At 43.0% G+C, this 22,508-nt stretch overlaps 1 protein-coding gene across 1 annotated transcript in view; it reads left to right on the top strand.

Moving 5' to 3' along the window:
- The window catches only part of LOC311017714 (plexin-A1-like), a 249,977-nt gene that overhangs the window by 135,558 nt on the left and 91,911 nt on the right, over window positions 1–22,508 (top strand). Inside the window, exons 8-9 of the mRNA XM_084016250.1 lie at window positions 803–902; window positions 8,712–8,826. Coding sequence (XP_083872376.1) covers window positions 803–902; window positions 8,712–8,826 — 215 coding nt within the window. The remainder of the gene's footprint in view (window positions 1–802; window positions 903–8,711; window positions 8,827–22,508) is intronic.

The following is a 22,508-nucleotide window of genomic DNA, read 5'->3' as shown; positions in this document are numbered from 1 at the left end:
TCTCCCCGTATCAGCGAGGGTTTTCCACGGTTTCCTGCCACAAACCGTAGGTTCATTACCTCTAAATAGCCTGTAGGAGTGAATGAGAGCATCGGTCTTCCGTCTCTAAGTGTCAGCTCTGTGATGGCGACATATCCAGGGTGTACCCCGCCTCTGTCACCCCCCCTCCCACCACCCTGAATTAGATAAGCAGCTACACATGATGGATGGATGGATGTTGAGGCTTCATCTTTCTGTTGCAGTAAATTAGTCCAGCTACCACAGTTGTCAAATTGGACATGCTCTGTTAAGTTCCGCGCTAGTCTATTCACTGTTCTGGAAAAAGAAAAGTTAACTGACATTTCGTGGCTTAACATTAACAAACTTTTGTTTTGGAGAGAAGATGACTGTAATTCATTCTGGGCTTCTCGGTTGAGCAGTTTAGTTTGATGCTGCACAAATACCGGTTGTTTGCTTCATTCAGCCTGTTCATTCAACTTTGTGAAACACGAGTCACTCGGCTGTTTAAACGCATCCATTTCTTTGTGATTATCATAATAAGAAACTGCTGATTCACAAACTTACTGCACACAACCCATTTATGTACACAGACTGCTGAACCGCTTCCTCTACGAAATTATATCGATTCATTTCCCGATTTAACATTTCAAAATAAATTGCTTGAACTTGGACATGATGCTGGTTCATGAAACATCTTCAATATTTACTGTATATGATAATATCAGTTGTACACTATATAAATAGACTGCAGACTGGAAGAAAAAACCAATAAAGCACCATTAATATGGTGTTTTCCTTATAGGTGACCAGCGTGTTATTAAGTTATATCTGAAGTCGAAGGAGACGGGGAAGAAGTTTGCCAGCGTGGACTTTGTCTTCTACAACTGCAGCGTCCACCAATCGTAAGTTGTTTTTCTTTCAAATGTCCAAATGATGAGTTTGTTGCTTAGTGTGTGTGAAGTGGAATAAGAAGAGGAAAAAAGCAGTGATGCTAATTCTCTTTGCATTTGCCCTACACCCAGCCAGCAGCCTGCGGAAGGGTGGAAAGGATTGATCAATAGAAGGGTGACTGCGTTTCTTTTCCAAAAGCAATAATGTTAAAATATTGCTCTGCAAATAACTCCTGTAATGGAGAATGTCGAGAACAGCGTGCAACCTTTGCTAATTCATTTTTCAATGTATTCAAGCTTTTTACAAATCAATTAGTTAATTAAATCTCAAGCAATAAAGGGGCTACTGGTGAGTGAAATAATAAATCGATTCCTAACCATGCAAGACCTAGAAGGGCAGCCAAGCTTTGGAGGCTAAAACACGTCAGTTGGGTTCCTTAGAAATGAATTATACCTAATTTCAGTAAAGGAATACTGATCGGCTTTTCAGCACTGCCTTGAGAGCAGTTATTGCATGTTTTTTTGTGTTTATGCTTGGCTGAGTTAATTACTTAAGGGGAGAGACCACATTCACAGTTTTTATAGAGACTTTGTCAATGTGGTGGGGAAATGAATCATTGTCATCGTCTAGTCTTTTTTTAAAAACCTACAGTGTTATTTAGGTTGATGCTTTATTGTTCGTAGTCATTAGAGCTGATTTTGTTTAAATCTTATGCATCAGGGTTGTAATTTGTCCGATTGAAAATGATTACCCTTCCAACGATGTTTTCTTTAGAAGCCTTGCTCTATTATTTTGAAGAGTTGGAGAATAAACTGCTATTGAGACTATAGAGAAACGTTAGCAGCTAGCTTGGCGGTTCTGGATTGCAAGTGACCAACAGCTGGCAGGAAGCAGACATAAATCTTACAGTCTTTTAATCATATTAGTGTTTTAGCTAATCACCTTTAAATCTTGGAATAACATCTCAAGGTTTCAGGGCTATAAATCTGTCTTTCCTCTGTAGCATCATTGCTTATATGTGATGCTAAAATTAGCTTCAGCTCATCTAGAAGTTGGCAAATGCTTTCATTTGCTAATTTGCATACATGATCCAGTACATTATGCAACTAATTGCATACGGTATTCAACCTTTAAAAGACTGACTGACTAGCTAACTGGCTTGAACATTAGCTGTGATTTCAAGATCTTGATATGCATCTGAATGCCCCTACATTTGCTCAAGGTTTTATATATATATACCTTGAGCAAATGTAGGGGCATATATATATATATATATATATATATATATATATATATATATATATATATATATATATATACACACACACACACACACACACACACACACACACACACACACACACACACACACAGTATATTCATTGTATATCTTTTAAAGAGAGGAGGGAGAGAGCAGAGAGGGAAGCAGAGCAGAAGGGAGATGGACCTGATAATGAATAAAGAATGTGTTCTTAATTGACCTGCCTGGTTAAATAAAGGTTAAATGAAAAGAAATAAAATGTCATTCCCAAAATTACTCTTGGCTGCTGCTCTGAGGTCGCTGAGTAGGATTCACTGTTACGTAAACTCTCTCTCTCTCTCTCTCTCGCTCTCTCTCTCTCTCTCTCTCTCTCTCTCTCTCTCTCTGTGTCTCTCTCTCTATCTCTCTCTCCCTCTCTATCTCTCTCTCTCTCTCTCTCTCTGGTGTCCTGCACCTGGCACAGACTCACGTCTCTCAGTTAGGTATCTGCACTTTGTGTCGATACACTTGAAATGAAAATGCATCTGTGGCACACTCAAAGTGGATTTCTCTTCCTCTTGCCAAGTGTAGATTGATGACAGCATTACTTCCTACCCTGATGTTTACATCATTCAAAGTATCCTGAAGTCTTCCTTTCTTTCTTATATATATAAGATACATAAGTACAAGATACTTATATACATATCTTCCTTTAAAAGAAAGTACTAGTTGAGGAAAAGGAGAGTGAAAATATCAGGAAATTAGGGGAAAAAAATTAAAGACATAATTTGTAATGCATCTAAGGAAACATGAATATTTCAATGTCTATAATACATCAAATAAGTGATGGGCATGCCATTAAATAATAAAGTTTCTGGGCCAAAATAAAGAAAAAAATGTAAAACTCAAACTGCACATTTTGACCATACATTTCACTTCCTGGATCGCCGGGGTTACAAGCAGCTAGTTATAAGGATTGTGAAGTGCTCTTGTCGTGCTTTTGTTCTCTTTCATACCACCATCTCTCCCTCTCCCCCCGGCCCTCTTTTCCTTCCCTGCCTTTCCACCTTCCTCTTGTCTGCCTATTACTTTCTCTTCTCCCATCCTTCTCTCCATCCCCCGGCCCCGACCCCTCTTAGTCCGCTCCACCCCCTCCACCCACCTCCCTTTTCTTGCCCCTCTCTTGTTCATCAAGCCCATTTATTGCCTGCGCTCTGCTCCTGGCCTTGAATATATCTGCATAGTAATAGTCCGTTAATTAGCTCTAGCTGGGGCGCCTGTGTGGAGATCGTCATAATGGAGTGGGCTTGGAGAGAATGCTCACCTGGGCCACTTCTCAGAGCCTCCAGGCTTGGTTCAATGGCTTTGATTCATTTGTGTGTGTGTGTGTGTGTGTGTGTGTGTGTGTGTGTGTGTGTGTGTGTGTGTGTGGTTTTCTGTTTGCTCCCTGTGATTTAAAGAGTATACAGGATGTGTCAAAGTAACTGCAATATAGCGGATTTGTGTGGATGCAGGAAGTGTCTTCTCGTTTGTGTGTGTGTGTGTGAGTGTGTTTATGCACTGTTCCCCTGATCAACCAGCCCACCTAGCCCTCCTCTGTCTGCTGCATAAACTGGCGTGCTGCTGTTTAAGCCTTTGATGTTGGCTTTACTGGCCCCCACAGGACTCTGCAGGACTGTAAAACTACAGTGCAGTTATCACCGCAGCAGCCGTAGCATAAACCGACATATTACACACCGCTCCCCGCCTTCGCTGTCACCTTTCGCCTCTGAATGTTTGACACGGCCCTGCGTGAAGCCGGGCATGGGAGCCAGCGGCAGATAATGGAGTTCTCCTCGTGGGCGTGGCGGGCGGGTGAAAGTGCAGCACAGGCGCCGCTACAGCAGACGCACAGCTGTACAGTACCAGCTAAGATGCACAAGCAGAGTTGCCTGCAGTCCGTGTGCAACTCCATACAGCCCTCGCTTAACATGCTTGATGCAGCATCGCCAGCCTTAAACATACAAACACTCACAAATGGGTGCAAACGGAGGGCGCAGCCAACATAGCTGCAAGCTAGTTACATACTGTACGCTGTTAGAATATTACACATTTGCATTAAAAAAGAGGTTTGGGATAGTTTAATTGAGCATGTGTGAGGAGGCATAATCCATCTTTAAAGAGAGGAAAAAAAACAAACGTGAGGGGGAGCGCTGGGGGGAAGAGCGGGACAAGGAATGAAAACTCCCGTTCCCGGTGAGTTAGTGAGGGAGAAGACAACGGAGAAGGAGGCATGAAGAGGGGGAGAGAGTTATAAAGCAGAGTGTTAGTGAACAAGACAGAGATTGTGTCCATTGTGTCAGGAATAATGCGTCCCACAGAGCTAAAAGGTTAGCACTGCGGGCTCGGGCCACCATGACCATTACAATATGAAAGGGGGCTGAAATCTATGCAGTGAAAAGAGGCACTCGAGGCAGGAGACCAGCCAACGCTCCGGCCCCCCCAGGAAGGGCTCTCACTTGCAGGCAGAGCGTTTGTTTTGGCCCCCTGGAAACTTTGACTCAACCTGTCAGAGACGGTTTGGAGCTCAACCTCAGAGTGATAACATCAGCGTTAGTTGATGTTGGTGTTTGTGGCTCTAGTTGTTGGTCCAGTTTTGTGACCCGCTTTAATTAAACTGTGGGTTGAGACCTGCTGCTTTTGGACCTCACCGTGACAAGATGCAATAATATGGTATAATGAGTCTCAGTCCCCTGTTGAGAATCTAAACTTCTCTTTTGGTTTCTGTGCTGCACAAACTTAATGGTCTATTCATCATTTTATGGCCGCTCACTTTGGAGCTTTATTGGATAAACCACAAAGAGGCCTATTTATAGATCACACAGCAGAGCCAGCCTCATAATAATAATAACTTAACTTATATAGCACCTTTAAATACAGAGTTTACAAAGTGCTGTGACGGACAAAGGCAAGAAGAAAGTGATATAAGTTTTAAACATGATAAAATTGATACAGAAGTGTCACTCTTAGCATTATCCACATGATAATTACACGGGGGATACGAAGTCAAGCAAATCTGAGCTTTTAATTAGAATCACAACAGGCCTGTAATTTGCTTAAAGTCCACTGTAAAAAACAAAAAGATCCTTCATCCTGTTGGAGATTTCTCAGTTTGAAACTGTGAAGGAACATCTTCAGGTGCTTTGAAGAACCTTCAAGAACAGGTTCTTAGGTTACTTGAGGACCATTTTGGAGCTCTGTGAGAAACCTTCAGAATTTCCACTGTAGTAATAATAAGTAGGATGATAATAATAATAATCACAATGTGAGCACTCAAAGTGGATTTCATCTCAACTCATTTGGATCTGTTGTCCTCATTCGTCTTCATTTAAATGTGCCCTAATTAGGAAGGAACTGCAGCTTTATCCGTGACTTTATCCACATTGACCAGAATTAAACGAGCACTTTCATATACGTTTGTGCGGGGCCATTGCTCGCATATCAACGGCTTTGTTCCATCGATCCAGTCTCGCTAGAACAAAAGCTCTGGGAAAATGAAAAGGCGTTTGACCCGGCTCTGTTGCTCGGCCTTGTTAAATAGCAGGGGGTTTTATTGACTACACTGCAGCAGCGCAGCCACTTACCCAGACCAGGCGTCCAGGCCTTGACAGCTCTTCTGTAGGGCAAGTCTCCGCTGGCCAGGTGACCCAGAGGAATGCCACGATGTCGACATGGGCGACAGCTTGTGTGTGTAGGTGTGTCACAGTCTGCGGGTGTGTATTAGTGCAGTCATGAGCGTCCTGCATACACACGGCTGGGAATGTTCGGGCCCTGCAACAAGAAATCGATGAACCCCGGGGTTAATAGTGAGGAGGGACTGGCTCACCAGCTCTACTAACAAACAGCAGACTGTTAGCATAACCTCAGTCCACCCTTCTCCCCAGGGAAATCCACTGGCATTGATTATACACCTCACACTGCAGTTCAGGCTCATCAGCTTATCACTGGCTATATGAAGCACCCATCATTCTGTCACTCCAGTACAGGCGCTGTAGGAGTTAACCCAGTAAAATCTGAATAAACCCAGAACAGAGGGATGAAGACACAACATGGATTAGGCCGTTATCCCATATAAAGTCACTCTTTCTGGGGGCAGCGTGGCATTGTGAGCAGAGCAATTGTCCTTCAGTGTGAAGGACCCGCTTTTAAACCCCCCATGGCAGCTAATTACTGTGGTGCTTTTGTGATTTTTTTTTAGTGATTACGCTCATCAGAGATCGCTTGTCAGTCAGTAAAGGTGGCTCTGAGATGTATTTCTCCTCTGACTTTTCTGTCAATACTGTAGCATTTTTCTTAAAAGTTGAGCCAAAGTGACAAAACTGCCTTTTTAACACTTTAACAGTCACGTCCTCTATCGTGCACCTAATAAACAATGTCCTGAAAAAAATAAATGAATTCCAAAATGTTGTCTTACTGGAAAACAAAATATGTTTACATCAGGTTGCACCATCCATCAATCAATCTTCAAACTCCGGCTCTGCACAGAGCTAGAGAAGGTCGTGAGCTATCTTAAGAACGATCAAATCAAATTCCTCACAACGTTAAGCCTGCCGATCCTGTTTCTCCCAGAAACACACTCGAAATGCAGTTTCAGCTCCATTTTAAGTGCAGCTCTTTGAGACGACACCACCTTTTTCTTTTTGCCAATAAAACATGTAGCATTATGTGGAATACAGTCAGTGGAAAAAAAAACCTTTTTGCAAATAACTGTGTGTGTGTGTGTGTGTGTGTGTGTGTGTGTGTGTGTGTGTGTGTGTGTAGGAGGTGTGCTTGAGTACAGACAGTGACATTATAGAGAGGACTGATGTAACGTGTAATTAGACTTCGCACTTCCTGAGCTCTTAAGCGATATTTAGTGCAGGAGAGATGTAAAGACTACGAAGCCAGGAGTTTGAGTTCAAAGATAATGTTTTTTTTTTTTAGAGCTACTTTATATCATCTTTCAACATTGTGTATATTTAACTTGTTTTCATCGATTTGCAGCAAACGTTACAACCCAACATGGGATGTGTTCTCAGCTTTGCAAAACCTGCTGCATTAAACATGTGACAATAAAGATTGGGAAGTGGAGACCTCCTGTTATTCCTGTAGGTGACAGAAAGCAGTGTGATTTATTACAGCCCTGATATGAATATATCAGTGTACGGCTTGAATTGGACATGAGTAATAAAGTCGCTTCCTGCTGAACATGTTGGCGGATGAATATAGAGTAGAACGTATACGAGCCATTGCTAAGATTTAATTTCCCTTTTTCCTCATGAAAACAAAGCTTTACTAAATTGAATAGCTCTTGAGTGAGGTATCTCCCGTGATTAAATATAAAGTAAAATCGTAAACTAGCCTTTGTGTTTTTGTGCAAACTTCCCTTTTCTGGTACCTTGATAGCCTTGTTTTTGTGTGGTAATCCATGTTGCATATATTCATTTCGCTTCCTCAACTCTGAAGAAAAAGACGGGGGGAAAAAAGCAAGTGTTATATAAAAACAGGCTTATCTTGGTCTGCCAGCTTAGTTCACTATAAGCCTCCAAGCATGGAGAATAAGAAGGGAGGAGTGGATCTCCAAGGATTCTCTCCTGCGCTCTGCTGGCTGCTCTCAGCGTCCGCTTGGCCTCGCTGACAGCTGGAATAAAGTCTTAATGCACGAGGCCGCAGTTTACACGCATCATTCCAACGCGATTTCTGGAGATTTGACCGGAACCGTTGGATGCCGTGGAAACGCGTTGATGCGTGTGCACGCTCGGCCTGGGAGGCTGCGATACGCTGCGTCCACTCTGATTTTTCATTTTTTTGTTTTCCACTCATTCACTTGACCACAGCTCTCACTGAGCATGTCTATGATGAATTCAGACTGAGTAGGATTCAATCAGTATGTCGTTATGCTAATTCTATTCAAATTAGACGTTATTATTGTTGTCGAGATTTCTGCCTAAAAGTCTGTTATGGCAGTATATTCTCACCACTGTTGCACTCCAACACTTGCTCCTGGTTATGTTGGGACTTTGAATATTCTATTTCTGGGTGATTCTAGTCCTGCAAGATGTGCAGTGTGCAGAGATAACTTTTGTTGTGATATGACACTAAAAAATAAAATTGAATGAAATGAATGAAGATATTGGTCTTTTGGAATTCTCAGATTTGCATCACTTTTTTTAAGCAAAACTGTTCTTGATAATGTCTCTGTTTGGCTCCCTAAATGTTGCTTCACGTTACATTTAATTGTTTTATTATATTATCTGGTAAAAGCATTATATATACTTTTTTTTATTGTGTCATTTCAGGTGTTGCTTTTATAGCCTGACCGATACAGATATTTTAGGCCGCTACTGATAATTTTTGCACAGACAAACAATCTTGATCTTGATATATATTCCCTTGTTTGTTTATTTATTATTCAATTATCATATGAATGGGGACCAGGGTTCATAGTGAGACACTTCACGTGGAAAAAATAAACTTGTCAGAGCTCTCTTGTGGACAAACTTGGTGATGCGGTTTCACACGCTAACCCTTTTGCTTTCTCTCACCTCCTCGCTCGCTCCAGGTGCCTCTCCTGTGTGAATGGAAACTTCCCCTGCCACTGGTGCAAGTATCGCCACATGTGCACGCAGGACGCCAGCGACTGCTCCTTCCAGGAGGGAAGAGTCAACACCTCGGAGGTGAGGGTGCAAACACACATCCACGAGCACATGTCAACAAACACTCAGGACCAAGGAGTAAGAAGCGCAGGCATACAATGCAAATGTGAATACCTTTTTACGAGTATTGAATGCATGTGCACGCTCGCACGTGCTGGTATGGTACAGCGGCATCGTCATTTCAAGGGTGCAGCTGGGACCTGTACACCATTGGAGTGTGTGTTTGTGCGTGTGTGAATGAGTGCTGCTGTGAGCGGCCCAGCAGCAGCTGTTGTACTCCAAGCAGCGCTGGATTTATTCACTTATAAACAAGTCGGGGTGAATGAATATGCAAATGGAAGCACGCGCCACCATCCCAAATGTTATATTTGCATGAAAACGATCATCTATCCATGAGCTGACTCGTTTCCAGAGTCCCTAACTCTCGCTGTCACGCAAATACACAAATTCACATTTCCAAAGACAAGTTTATAAGAAGAAAGAAGCACCCGACGACCTTTACTTCAACTTCACTTTGTCTCTCCATCAGCCGGAAGTTTCAAGTCACTTAATGTTCATGCGAGGCAATAAGAAGGCTATCTGAGATATATCTTTTTCTCTCGCTCCTCTGTTCTCACGTCTGATGGGAAATCTTACTTCATCTTTTCAGAGTAACGTTTGCTGTGCCGCATGAACACACATTCACACTGTCCCTCCTTCTCCTCGCTCATTCAGCCTTTGGTTGTTTTTATGTCTCCCTTTCTCGTTCTTTCCCCTACTTCATCTTTATTTGCACAAAACCTGGTTGTGTTGACAGGATATAATCAAAAAGAAACCTACAACTCAGGGTCCTCAGAAAGACTGTATATAAGAAGTGGACGTAGTCATCGTGTTGCACTCATTGGTTTGTGGTATTACCGTGTGAAGCTTCGAGTTAGGCTTTTTGGCCATCTCCATCTTGGAATTTTGCTACCAGTAAACAGAAGTGCATGCTGGACACAGGAACTTGGCTAGCTGTAAACACAAAGCACATCTATAATGTTACTGCACTCTCTCCATCAGCTGCATCCTGACACGCGCTAACATTAAGCATACATCTTACTCAATTATTACAAGGAGCTCACCAGTTAACAACATCTTAATAATACATGATACCCTGATGCACAGGCAAACCCTGGTGGACTCGTTAATGCAGCCGCAGCTTCAGCCACTCCGCTAAACAAGGACACTGTGTTTGAGTGGCAGCACGGCCGATGCCTGTCCAGACTAGCTGACGTAGAAACCTGCAGTTCTTCCTTGATTGAAATACGTCACCGCCACCTCACATAACAGTGCTGGATGCTGGAACGGAACTGTAATTGCTCTACATTTAACGACATTTTCTATCAACACTGATTAGAAAACCCACGTAGTGAACAGATTTTCCCTTTAAGACATTTCTTACTGCGGTTGTCAATCAAATAGGACAGGCGAGTGAGGTATATTTGTTATGATGAGTTTCCTGATTGGGGCAGACATCTCAGGCCTGTGTGTGTGTGTGTGTGTGTGTGTGTGTGTGTGTGTGTGTGTGTGTGTGTGTGTGTGTGTGTGTGTGTGTGTGTGTGTGTGTGTGTGTGTGTGTGTGTGTGTGTGTGTGTCTGTGTGTGTGTGTGTGTGTGTGTGTGTGAGACTCTTTGTGTGTTGGAGAATCACACCAATTCAGCTGTTTTATTTATTTATTTGGTTCTTTTGTATTTTGTCTTCTGAATTTCTGTCTTTTTTTGGTGCAGGCGTTGCCATGGTTACCAAGACATTTTAAATGTCAGGGGGTTTCTGCTGAATTTTGATACACACACACACACACACATCAGCATCATCACCCCGTCCTTCCACGGATTATTGTTATTAACACAGCAGAGAGGGACGTGACAGCTATTGGCTCTTGTGATGGATGCATGCTTGTGTGATGCATCCTTAACTTTTCTCTCTCTCTCTCTCTCTCTCTCTCTCTCTCTCTCTCTCTCTCTCTCTCTCTCTCTCTCGTTGGATAGGTAACAGTTTGACTCGAGGCATATGCACATTTGAGTCACCAGCAATGTGTGATAGTTTTGTCATCACACATTTATCTCCTCATAGCCTTGGTTTTGTTCCAATTTGCCAGTTCGGAGCGCCCGCTGAAAGCAACATTGCCCATCTCCGCCGCCTGAAAGTTTCCCCCTGTGTCATTAGCAGTAGGTTGCCAAAGTGATTGAATTCACACTACACTGGTTATCTTCCCAAAGGCATTTGTCATATTTCTTCACTTCATATCTGATAAGACTCGTAGCATTTGTGAATCCGTGCCACGTCGCAGAACACACACTTTTTTCTCCGTCGTGTGTGTAAACAGCTAACCGCTATTGTATAGGTTGTTCTGCCCTCTTGAAGTGGACTTCATTCTCTGATGTCACTTCCTGGATATGTAAATATATAAATCAGTTGTGTTGTGACAGCGGATAAACAGAGAGGCACATTAGGGGCGACCAGGCAGAAAATTGCCAGAGTCGCAGAAACACTTGAGAAGGCCATGAACAGAAAAAAATGTATAAACACAAACAATGAGAGAAACAAATGCCGGGACAAACAAACACAGAGGCAAAGGAATTTGCTCTGCTCCAATGAATCCCAGCGTCGGGTTGGTGGAGCCGACTGGGCCGGCGCTGGGCCCGCAGGGTTGGCTCAAATGACTTCATTCACATTCAAGGAAAAAGGAAAAATGAGACGGTAATAAAAAGCAACACTAGACAGAATAGAAAAAGAGGTTTGTTTGCATTTGTTTTGTTGTCGACACGAATGCCGACGTGTTCGTTCGTTCGTTGCAGCTCGCTCGCTTGTTAATTAAGTAGTTCATTCATTGTGCATGCGGCCGCTTTTCACGTCCCACAAATGAATTAATGCAGCACATGATTGACAGCAGAGACACAAAATGGCTGCCAAGTAACAACCCCAGATGGGAGCTTTGACAGGAAGTGACTCATTAAAAAAAGAGTACACACACACATCATGAATAAGAGCATCAAAGCAAAGTAAATAAAACAGCAGGTCTGGTTTGTGATAACTTCTAATCATGTTTCAAAGTTGAATTGTAACTTTTGGAGTCGGTGCCTGCAGGTAACACACTCATCTAGAGCTCAGTCATGCGTCCAGCGTTGGATGTGTTTTTCGATCGGTGCAGTCAAGTCACAAGGCCGCATAAAATAATCCCATATCATTTCACGGCTCTGAAAAACACGGCACACAACAGAGTTGCTGCCCACCCCCCTGTCGAATCCGTTCATGCACACCTGGCAGGTTACTTTGTAACGTGAAGGACGTCTTTCTGCCGTTTCCTCAAGGACCTTGTGGTTCGTGTCCATTTTAGACCAGTGCTTATTTTGATTCATGTATTCATGTTTTGGGGATGCGTAGCTTCTACTTCTATCCATCTACTTATTTAGATGTATTCATTAAGACTGAGTGAACTCACATGAAGCTGTCATAAGAAGAGTTAATTACGAGCCGGCGCTTGTTCTGCATCGGCCGTTCTGAAACAGGTTATTTAACTACCAAGGCTCTGACCTTTTCATCGTGTGGAACTGCAACTCATCAGCTCTGACTGTGTGATATTCTTTCTGTCTTCCTTTGCTTTCTTTTTCACTCCTCTATCCTTCATTTCCTTCTCTCCCTATTTCCTTCCTTTCTTCCTTCACCCTACTTCTTCCTCCCCCCTTTTCTCCCATGCATCCCTTATTCTTGTTTCTCCCCTTCCTCCTCCTATCTACTCTCTTTAGTCCTGTAAGCCTGACCTCCTTACGCTCAATGAAATGCAGCAGGTCCATGATGCATGGCTGCTGCGCGGGGGGTTGAACCAGTGGCGTCGTAGCCTAGCCTCATTGATAATCATTAGCAGGCTGTGTTAGGCTCCAGATGAACAGAAGGTGAATATAGATATGTGGATCAGTGTTAGCCTTCCTGCTTCTAATTAGCGGATGAATCACCATGATGAGTGAGCTGGTTTACAGTCATATCTTTCTGTCAAGTCGCCTCGCTGCTGTAGAATTGTGCGCCCAGCGAGCCAGCGGTTCTACGGGCAGACTCCCACAGCATCGCTGCTCAAAGCACGCCAGACACCTCGCCAGCCCAATGAACTCTCTCCTCTTGATCACCCGCTCCCTCGATCCTTCAACAAGTCATTTAGCGGGAGCCAGACACCCTCTCTTTTTGTTGTCTCTCAGCTCCGAGTGTCAGTGTTACATCCATGTTTCTATTGTAGCTGGAGCACAGGCTGGTACACAGCTTGGACTTGCCCAGCTTGGAGGCTCTGGGGCCGGGGCTGGCGCAGAGCAAGCTTCCCTTGTTCCCTCTGGGTGTCTCTGGCTGGGGGAGCTGCATGCTACTGATAGACTCAGCTGTGTGTCTGTGTGTGTGTGTGTGTGTGTGTGCCTGCACGTGTGTGTTAATTATTCAAAGTGTATTAAAGCTTAAAGATGCATCTCCAGATGCCTCTCTGATCGTTGGCGTGTTTAATGGAGAGAGACAGATGAGATGAGAAGGGAAAGGTGGAGCATCCACAATAAAACATAAGGGGAGGAGTGTGGCAGTGGCCTAGTTGTTAGAGAAGGAGCAAGCTTGCTAAAACAACTCGGGGCCTCGTTTCTGAAACTACATCATGTGCACACTGCACACTGACACAGTCCACTTTCTATTATGCAGGTAGCCCTTCAACACTTTCTTTGCCACAGCACCAACATCCAGCCCCTTCAGTTCACCGGATAACAATACACAGGGCATGTCAAGGCATATAAATCAGATACTTCTAATATTGCCTTGTCTGCCAATATCCCTCAAGCTTAAGTTTAATAAACAGAATATAAATGGAAGAGATATGACGAGACCCCGGCTTGATGTGTTATTAACCATTTTCTCGCTCCAGCGGAAGGCCAGGGGTCGCGATACGATGCCTCTCATTAAGTTTGTGTCAGAGAGCTCATTTTAATTGTCTCATTATTCTAGAAAGATAACAGATTGGACCGCACATTTGTCCAAATTGCTCAAGGCCATTTTGTCAACGAGCTTCACAAAGTTAAGATTGATTGAGCTGGTTTTAGTTTACATACTTAAATAAGACTTGTGGAACAGCAGAGATATCGTTGGAGGAATAAGATGTGGAAGGAAAAGGGAGGGAGGACCAGGCTGGTAAATAAGACAAATCAAGGATAAGAAGAAGACCTCAGAGCTGGTGGGAGCAACGTTCACAGAAGAGCGAGTGAGTTGATGAAAGGATGAGAAGGTTGGAGGAGTGGGAGGAGGAGATGTTTAACCATTCTGGAGATGAAAGGGTACTAGAGGGTCATGACTCCACCCGTGCCTCGTGTCTCCTCAGCATCTACTTAATAATTCCATGTCATTTAGTTCATGCTATCTGCCCTACTTACTTCTTTGCTGGAAGCTCGGTTGCTGAGAGCTCTTTAACTGTGTGGTGTGTTTGTCTCGCCATTACAGAACTTACTTTCGTCTGCAGAGCATAAATAGGAAATATTCAAATGTCACTGATGATGATGTCAAAGAGGCCTCTTTTCATTCACATCCTCGTTGCTTGAGCCACATTGCTGGTGTTTGTCATTGCTGCACATGCACAGCAGGGCAGATTTAATCATTTTTGTTTAATATAAAGCTCCTGATGAATGTCTGAAAAATATGAATTGACAACCGTGTACGATGACTTGTATCTATCTAGTGTTTTTCCAACACGTTCTGCCAAGTCATCAAAAACGGATGCTTGGTCAGTGTCCAATGGTAACAGAAATGGACCGATAGGTACCTGTCTTGGTTTTTAGTCGGGACAGCATGTTGATATCCTCTTATTACATGCATGCTGTCCTCTCAAGATAGTCTTCTGTCTTCCCAGGAAGTAAGATTTAGGCAAAAAAGCGTGATTGTCATTTACAGCCCCTAAAAGTTGCCTCTGTGAATAGATTTCTGCCAACGGGCGCTGACCAATTGTTGGTATCTGATGTGTTGGGAGTGAGAACAGGTTTATCAGTCCAAATGACACTTCCCCCGTGTTGTTTCCACTTCATCCTCCCTCTAAAGGCTTAAAAAATGTCACTCCACTATAACTGTGAAGGCACATGAGGAATCATATGTGGAAAATTAGTTTTGAAAGAGTTTTGATCGTGCTCACTGTCTCAGTGGATACATTTAATGGTCATCATACTGTTGAATGGTGCACTGAGGCAGAGGGACAGGGGTATTAACTTGGGTATCAGCGCTCTCCAGTCCATTGTTCTATGCTAACAGGCTATATCAACCGCAGTATGCAGAGCAAAGGATGAGATTAGAGTTCTTTCATTCCAAATGCATTCATTAAATACCAAATGTGTATGGAAAAGATTGTTGGGGTCGGCTACATCACATTTATCTTTTTAAAGGGGCACTGCAGCAGTATTTCTCCACGGATATTACATGAAGCTCAGTTAACCTGTCACATAGAGCAGCCTACCCCCACCCTGGTCTATTAAATAACCTATTGAATTGCTTTATAATTATAAACTCCATTGTTTAAGAGCTTGACCCATATAGGAACTAAAAGTCAGGCTATATCAGCTTCTGCTGGACCAATCTTCTTAAAATGCGTCTCTTATGAGATCTTTAACTTTATTAAAGGCCAATTCTAAATTGCTAAAATAGACTTTTAATATAAAGGATTTTGACAAGACCTTTGCCAAAATGAAATGTTAGAGTTGTCAAAGTGATTATGTATCTCTGGAAACATCTAATTAAGGAATATGTAAAATTACAAAGCATTTGATTACGCAACAACATGGACACACTCAATCAAATTAAAAATGTATTCAGGTTCAATACCTAGCCCCGAGGTTATATTTTCACCTGGCGGAGCCACCAAACAGGGTTTGGCTGGTGTCTGCTGTAAAGATAGTCGAGCCCTTTTGAAGGAGATTTGTGATTCTGGGCCATATGAATCAACTTGACAGTGAGCCTGTTTTTTTCCCTGAACCTTTGTTCTGGTGCTAAAAGTACAAGGTACCAGCAGGTTGAGTAGCAATGTAGATTCCTTTGAGTTTGTGACAGCATGGGTCCCCTTTAAATGTGAAGAAAAAGGTAAGAAGTTACTTTGATTAAAAATGAAGATTAAACAACCGAGTTTGCTCAAGTTTTCAAAAAAGATAGTTGTGTGACTTCGGATCATGTTGTAGTGAAGTCAAACACTGTTTGTGTTCACTCATTTATTTAAGTGTCAGAATCTCAAGTTCATAACAGCGTGACGTCTCTCTGTGTTTTATCTTTACCACATCATCTGCCTCACTCCGTATCCCCTATACGGCTGAGAGGAGTGGGTGGACAAAGGCTTCTAACACAGTTCAAAGTGTCTTTTATTGAACAGAGGAGCTCCTAGTCTAATGCGATGGGGGTGCCTGCCCTCCTTCCACCTGAGACTACCACTGAGGAACTCGGGTCATTTGTGCAAAATAGATGAAACGCTTTCCTGTTGAAATGAAGCACAGGGGATGAGTCACGAATATAGAATAAAACATGAAACGGGTCTCGCAATGAGAAGCCATCACTTTCATAAGTTTTTGGCCCTGGTGAATTTACATAGTAGATATTGCGATATCTTTTGTTGCAAAGTTTTGCTTTAACCTAGACCTAGAACCTTTGGGACCAAGATTGTCACTATTTTGTCCCAAGGCTAATGGAGAAATAAACTCAAATACATGATGGCAGATAGGGATTAAGTAGATTTATCATGGGCTTATACTGACCTTGAAAGGTTGGCTGATTCTTAGGTGGGTCACAGAAATCTTATTATTCATTGGGTCATGGTCTAAACTGGGTTGCAAGCCTGTTTTTGGTTCCCTCATGACACGGAGCACTGTGTCATTTTCTATTCGCAAGATGAAACAAAATTCATCAAATTTTTGTCTCTGCAGGCGGAAAAGGAAAGAGAATATGGGTCTGAGAACATCCTGAAGAGCTTACTCTTATCAGTCATGTATCTTCTGTGTCACCCTCAGACATACACACTCTCCCAAACACGTTGTGTATTTTTAGAGGCTCCTATCGATCCACTAGCTGATGCTTATCGGCTACATCCTCCTCTTTGACCATCCAGACCTGATAGCATCCAGATAGTCACAATCACGCTTGGTCATCAGAGATAGCTCACAGGGCAATGCTATTCTAATGGAGACATGTGGGATGAAGAGCTCTGTACAGTCAGCAGAGTGGAGGCACGGTTGATCACTCACTAGACTGACATGGCTCAAACGGTATTGTGGATTTATTATTTTTATTCGCATTCCCCCTGTTTTTGATGGCAGGTGTCAAGCCCTGATTGTGGGGCCATGGCGCTGTTTTCGGATCCATCTAGCAGCAGGAAAGCTATAAAGAGCCACTGTACCCTACCTGCTCAACACAAAACAGCAGACTCACACAGCGATTAACTGGTGAACAAAGTGTATTTAGCAGCTAAAAAGCCAAATATCTCCCTGAGGAGATGGCAATGAGCCCAAAAACAGCCAAACAAGAATAGGTATTTAACTACTGGACCACTCCAAATGGACGATAATGTTGCTCCGTGAAGGCTGGATGTGTAATAAGGAACTGTTTGCTCAGTAATTCACAATATCAGCTTAACATGTTAGGGTTAGGGTTCACAATTTGTTTCCATTGCCCCTGTGTGGCCAAAAGACCCAGTCGAGGGTTAAATTAAAACATTGACATTAACACATATATAAAACAGAGAATAGAGACTCAGAGAGCAGAGTGTTTTATAAGCTGTGTGATAAATACATTTGGAATAAAGATGTAAAAGCCACAAATCTACATTCCCATCTTAAAAGTCACCTTTCACCAGCTTCATTCACATAGAGCAGGAGGACCAGAACTACAGTACCACGGTGAGCAATCGACCCTCGATCAAAGGCAAAGGAAAATGACCATCACAAGAGCACAAGAGCAGTAACTACCAGTTGATTTATCTGATGTATTGATCTCAGCACGCCCGTTGTGTAAAATAGTGCTCACTTACATTGTGACGACTTACAGGCATTTCAAGATATGCGTCTCCAGCCCATAGATATTTATATCTACGTGTCCATCTTCAGCAACGTTATTTTTCTTTAAGTGGTGTGAAGCGGGTTAAAACCATTTTAACGAAACACGGAGTGATTCATCCAGATCCTCGTCCCTGGTATGACGTTCCTGAGAAGAATGATCCAGTGCACATGCAGTGATTCATTTTCTGTTAGTGATTTGTTTGGAATAATAAGACAAAGACGCAAGTCAAACTGAGTGCTGGCCACCATATGCAAACAAACCTTCCAAAACGGTTTGATTCACAAGTGATGTCACGTCATGACATATTTAAAAAACACAAAAATTCAGACCTGCTGTAAGTAGCCCAATATCTAATGAATATTTGGACAAACGAGTATTTTATTCAATTAGCTCTGGTCACAAAGAGAAAGGCAGAGAGATGGCCGACTGCTGACAGAGGACTAATAACGCTACGCATTCTCATGTCCATACTAAACCCTAAAGCTGTACACAATCCACATATCAAACATTACAATTCTGCAGCAGTGAGGCCCACAAGAATATCAAAGCACAACGCGGCTGATGGATATCAGTTCATGTCTGGCCTTCGTTTGACCCCTTCAGTTTTTATTTTTCAAGACATCCACAGCATTCATCGACATATAGGCAGCCGGTGTCTTATTGTTGAGCGTGTTTGTGTGTTGTTGGGCAGCAGAAATAGCAGGAGTTCATGATGTATCGGCTGAGGAAGCGCTCTCTCCGTTCTGACCCGTCTTGATTCTCCACGGGGTTATACGAGACAGACGCTGAGAGATAAAAGAGAAATACAGTGAGAAGGAAATATGTGCCTGAATGGGAGAAAATGTTGGAGGAGATCTATACAGATACAGCCTCATGGCCTGTCGGTGTGTTGATTGAATGGAGAGATCTATTGGGATTACTGGCGTGACCCATTGCACGTTATTGTGGTATTCTCTGGTGTGTGCGTGTGTGTGTGTCTCTGTTAGATTTATTCTCTAAGGTTGTAACTATATTAGCGTCTTAAACCGAGACATTGCTCAACAGATGACTCTTCCTCTCTCTCTCCAGGGAGATGTGGTCATCAGATCAGGTCATTTTCTCTCTCTCTCTGTGTGTGTGTGTGTGTGTAACAGCGCGGTCGATGCCCGCCCCCCCCCTTCTGAAATGCTCCATTGGACTGTAACGCTAATCCGTGGGGACCCTCTACACTGTTCTGACCCCCTGACACACACACACACACACACATGCCCTCATCCATCATACTCGGAGTTTGTCAGTGCCCCAGTGAGGTGGCCTCATGGGTGACAGCCGGCAGCCAATCGGGGCTCTCGGCTCGTCTCTGACATCACCGTAGATGTGATGTCTCCATCCTGATAGAGAGTAATTAAAAGTGAGGGGGAAGAAAGTGAACAGATAATATGACGACTTAAGGTCATTCAGAGCTACGTTTAAATAAGTAAATTGATTAATAACGTAAAAAGAGAAAGATGTTTCTTCCGTAAACAGTGTTGCAGAAGCATCAGCATAATTAAACATCGTAAACACTCCACATATCAACTCACTAGCCTCAAAGTCTCTCCCGATAGCATCATGTGAGGGAGAAGGAAGCTGTGGAGGAGAGGGAAGAGTGGATATGAAAATGCAGTCCCAGCCAGCGGGAGGTCATGGCTGCAGGCATCATCTCAGTTAAATAAACAGCAGAGGAGGTAGACAGCAGGGGGTGTAAGGGAGGATCAGATGAAAGAGGTTAGGAAGTGATATAGTGAGAGCTGGAGAGTAAACTGAAGAACTGAGCAAAGCGACTACATCAGAGATGTGTGCTGTCGTTGACTTGTAGGAAAATTAACATGACCAGGACAAACTGGTCCGCCTAAGACTTGTTTTTCATTATATAGCAGTCTATGGACTTACCATGTACATCACCTGTGAGTGTGAAAAAGCTCAATTGCTGTATTACGTATTGAGTAACTCTGTGCCCATGCATGTACACATTCGGCTAACAACGTAATGAAAGTGAGGCTACCCCCGTCAGTGATGATGTTTAATAAGTGCCTGAAATCTTAATGTATAGTTCTGGTTGCTATTGAGTGTCTCTAACAACAGCCAATCAGTGTATCCAGATCCAGTCGTGGCTTTTTTCAGATTTAACGACCTGTTAACCTAATATTCAGTCGATTGCTTGATATGTTTTCGTATTCCTTTCTTTTAATGAATACTAATTCATTGTGCTCTCTCTCTCTCTCTCTCTCTCTCTCTCTCTCTCTCTCTCTCTCTCTCTCTCTCTCTCTCTCTCTCTCTCTCTTTCTCTCTCTCTCTCTCTCTCTCTCTCTCTCTCTCTCTCTCTGTCTCTCTCTCTCTTTCTGCAAACTGTGTCCATCAATCGAAGACCGCATTTGATTGACAATTTTTTGGATTTTTCATCTTAGCCTGTGTTGTTGGGTGTGCTTGTTTTCATGACCTTGCTGCTGCTTACAAAATAAAAGTTTAATTTGTTATCTTTTTTGTAATGATCAAACTTCATGCTCATAAATCATAATAACATGCATAGGTGTCAGAAAAAGGCTAACATATGAATTAACAGATGGGGAATATGTCAATCAGTTCCAAAAAATGTAGCCTAGGGGACTCTGACACAAACCTGGAGGTTTTCTAATGGTATTATGGGAGGCAGACCTCACCCTCCTCCCTTTGATCAGGCTGTCTGTGTATTTGGCCCCAAGGCTGCTGTAAAACATTGCACAGGCCTAAGACTGCACTACCTTCCTGCACAGAGCCAGAGGGCAAGATTTAGCTTTAGCTAGTATGTATGTGAGCATAAATGTGTTTGGTTTGTGCGCATGTGTTATGTGCATTTTGGGTATATCTATCCTGGGAAATAGTTTGGATATATATATATATATATATATATATATATATATATATAAGCAATGAAGCATACGACTCCCATGTTGCAGAGCTCCACCCCGCCTTGCTCTGTTGGGAACTTGACCTGCTCAACTCTCACCCCCTACTTTAATAAACGAGTGTATGGCTCCCAAGACCTTGCATCATTTTCTCCCTTCCTTCTGTCTCGCTTCACCTCTCCTCACCCGTTTTTAGCCGATGCTTTATCTCTGTTCATCCCAGACTTGCACTGCAGTAAATTTATATATCAACAAGGCGTTTCTGTAGATGCTGCATGCTGGTAGTTGCGCTGAGAAATTTCCCAGTGGTCGTAACTGGCGGGGTTGTAACATGGAGCCGTATAAATCTGATGTCGTTTTTCTTGGAAAAAGGGATTCAGCTCAGTTAGTTCTTGATAAAATAAATAAATAAAAGATATAAATAAAGGTTAAAAACAAGGCGACAATGACAGGGAAAATAAAAAGAGAATTTTAAAAAGATCAAGCACGAATGTGAGGGAGAAAAGAAAGGAGAGGAGGGAAGCGAGGGATTAGAGGAATTCCCCAGGTAAAAGAGACCGTTGTCTCATTGTGTCAAACTGCTCCGCTGCTATCTGATGCAGACTCAGCTCTGACACCTGTCACCACTCCTAATGAAACAGCTCCCACAATCCTCTGCTCCTGGATCTTTTGTTCACTCCCCTCCCTCCTCTTTATGTGTGTGTCCCACTATTTTCCCTTTATGTGATTGTGAGGCTTTGTACTGTACGTGTAGGCTCGATGTGGGGAATGCCTTTGTGTGTGTGTGTGTGTGTGTGTGTGTGTGTGTGTGTGTGAGTGTGTTTCTGCACGTTGTGCGTATTATCATGTTCCTAAGAGGACTGTGACACCGTGCTTTTTATCCCGACTCTGATGCATCAGTAATGAGCAACAGACTTTAGAGAGAGAGAGAGTGTGTGTGTGTGTTGAAGCAACAGGGACCAGAATGTGCAGCAGAGAGGCACAGATGTGAAGTGGTCTCAGTGTGTGTGGGGGGGGGGGGGGGGGAGGATCTTTATGCCACAATTGGAGCAGATACTTGAGCCAAGTCCCTCCAACATTCACAATGACTGCTACTTCAGACTACTCTACCATCTAGTCCTCTTCTCTCTGCCACACACACACACACACACACACACACACACTCACACTTCCCTTTCTGGGCTTCTTTCGTCCTGTTTTCTATTTTATTAGAGGCTAGAAGCAGTTCATTAGCGGCCTGTCGCCATCTGTGAATACTTTAAACTTTAACTGTCAGCCTCACTAATTGACAATCTGCTTCGCTAGGCTTCCTGGCATTGATTTGATCTCTTCTCTGTCTCTCTTCTCCTCAGTTCTTTCCTTGTCCTCCTCTTCCTCTTGCACATCCACATTTGCAACACGTTAGATTGTCAGTAAAAATAAAAAAGAATGGGGGGGGAAAAAAGAGCTGCCTACTGGGGAAAAAACCTGTTCATCCCAGACTCCATTTTTCCACGTGTTCTTAAAGTCGATAGACGAAAGACAGTTGGCAGACATGTATTTTGAAAAAAAAAAATCAATATTTGTTGTATTTAGTTTCTGGATAGTTTCGAAGTTGCCTTCGTATTTCCTCCTTCATTTCTTTTGTTTTGGCCACTTGAGGAGAATAAATCGCAAAACACAACACTGACATATTATTCTGCTGGAAACCAAAACAATTGGCTGAAATAAGATAAAATCTCTGTATGTGTGTGTGTGTGTTGC

Source organism: Eutrigla gurnardus, assembly GCF_963514095.1.
Source record: "Eutrigla gurnardus genome assembly, chromosome: 8".
Lineage (NCBI taxonomy): Eukaryota > Metazoa > Chordata > Actinopteri > Perciformes > Triglidae > Eutrigla > Eutrigla gurnardus.
Note: the sequence above shows the minus strand (reverse complement) of the source record. Positions and strands in the feature narration are given on the sequence as shown.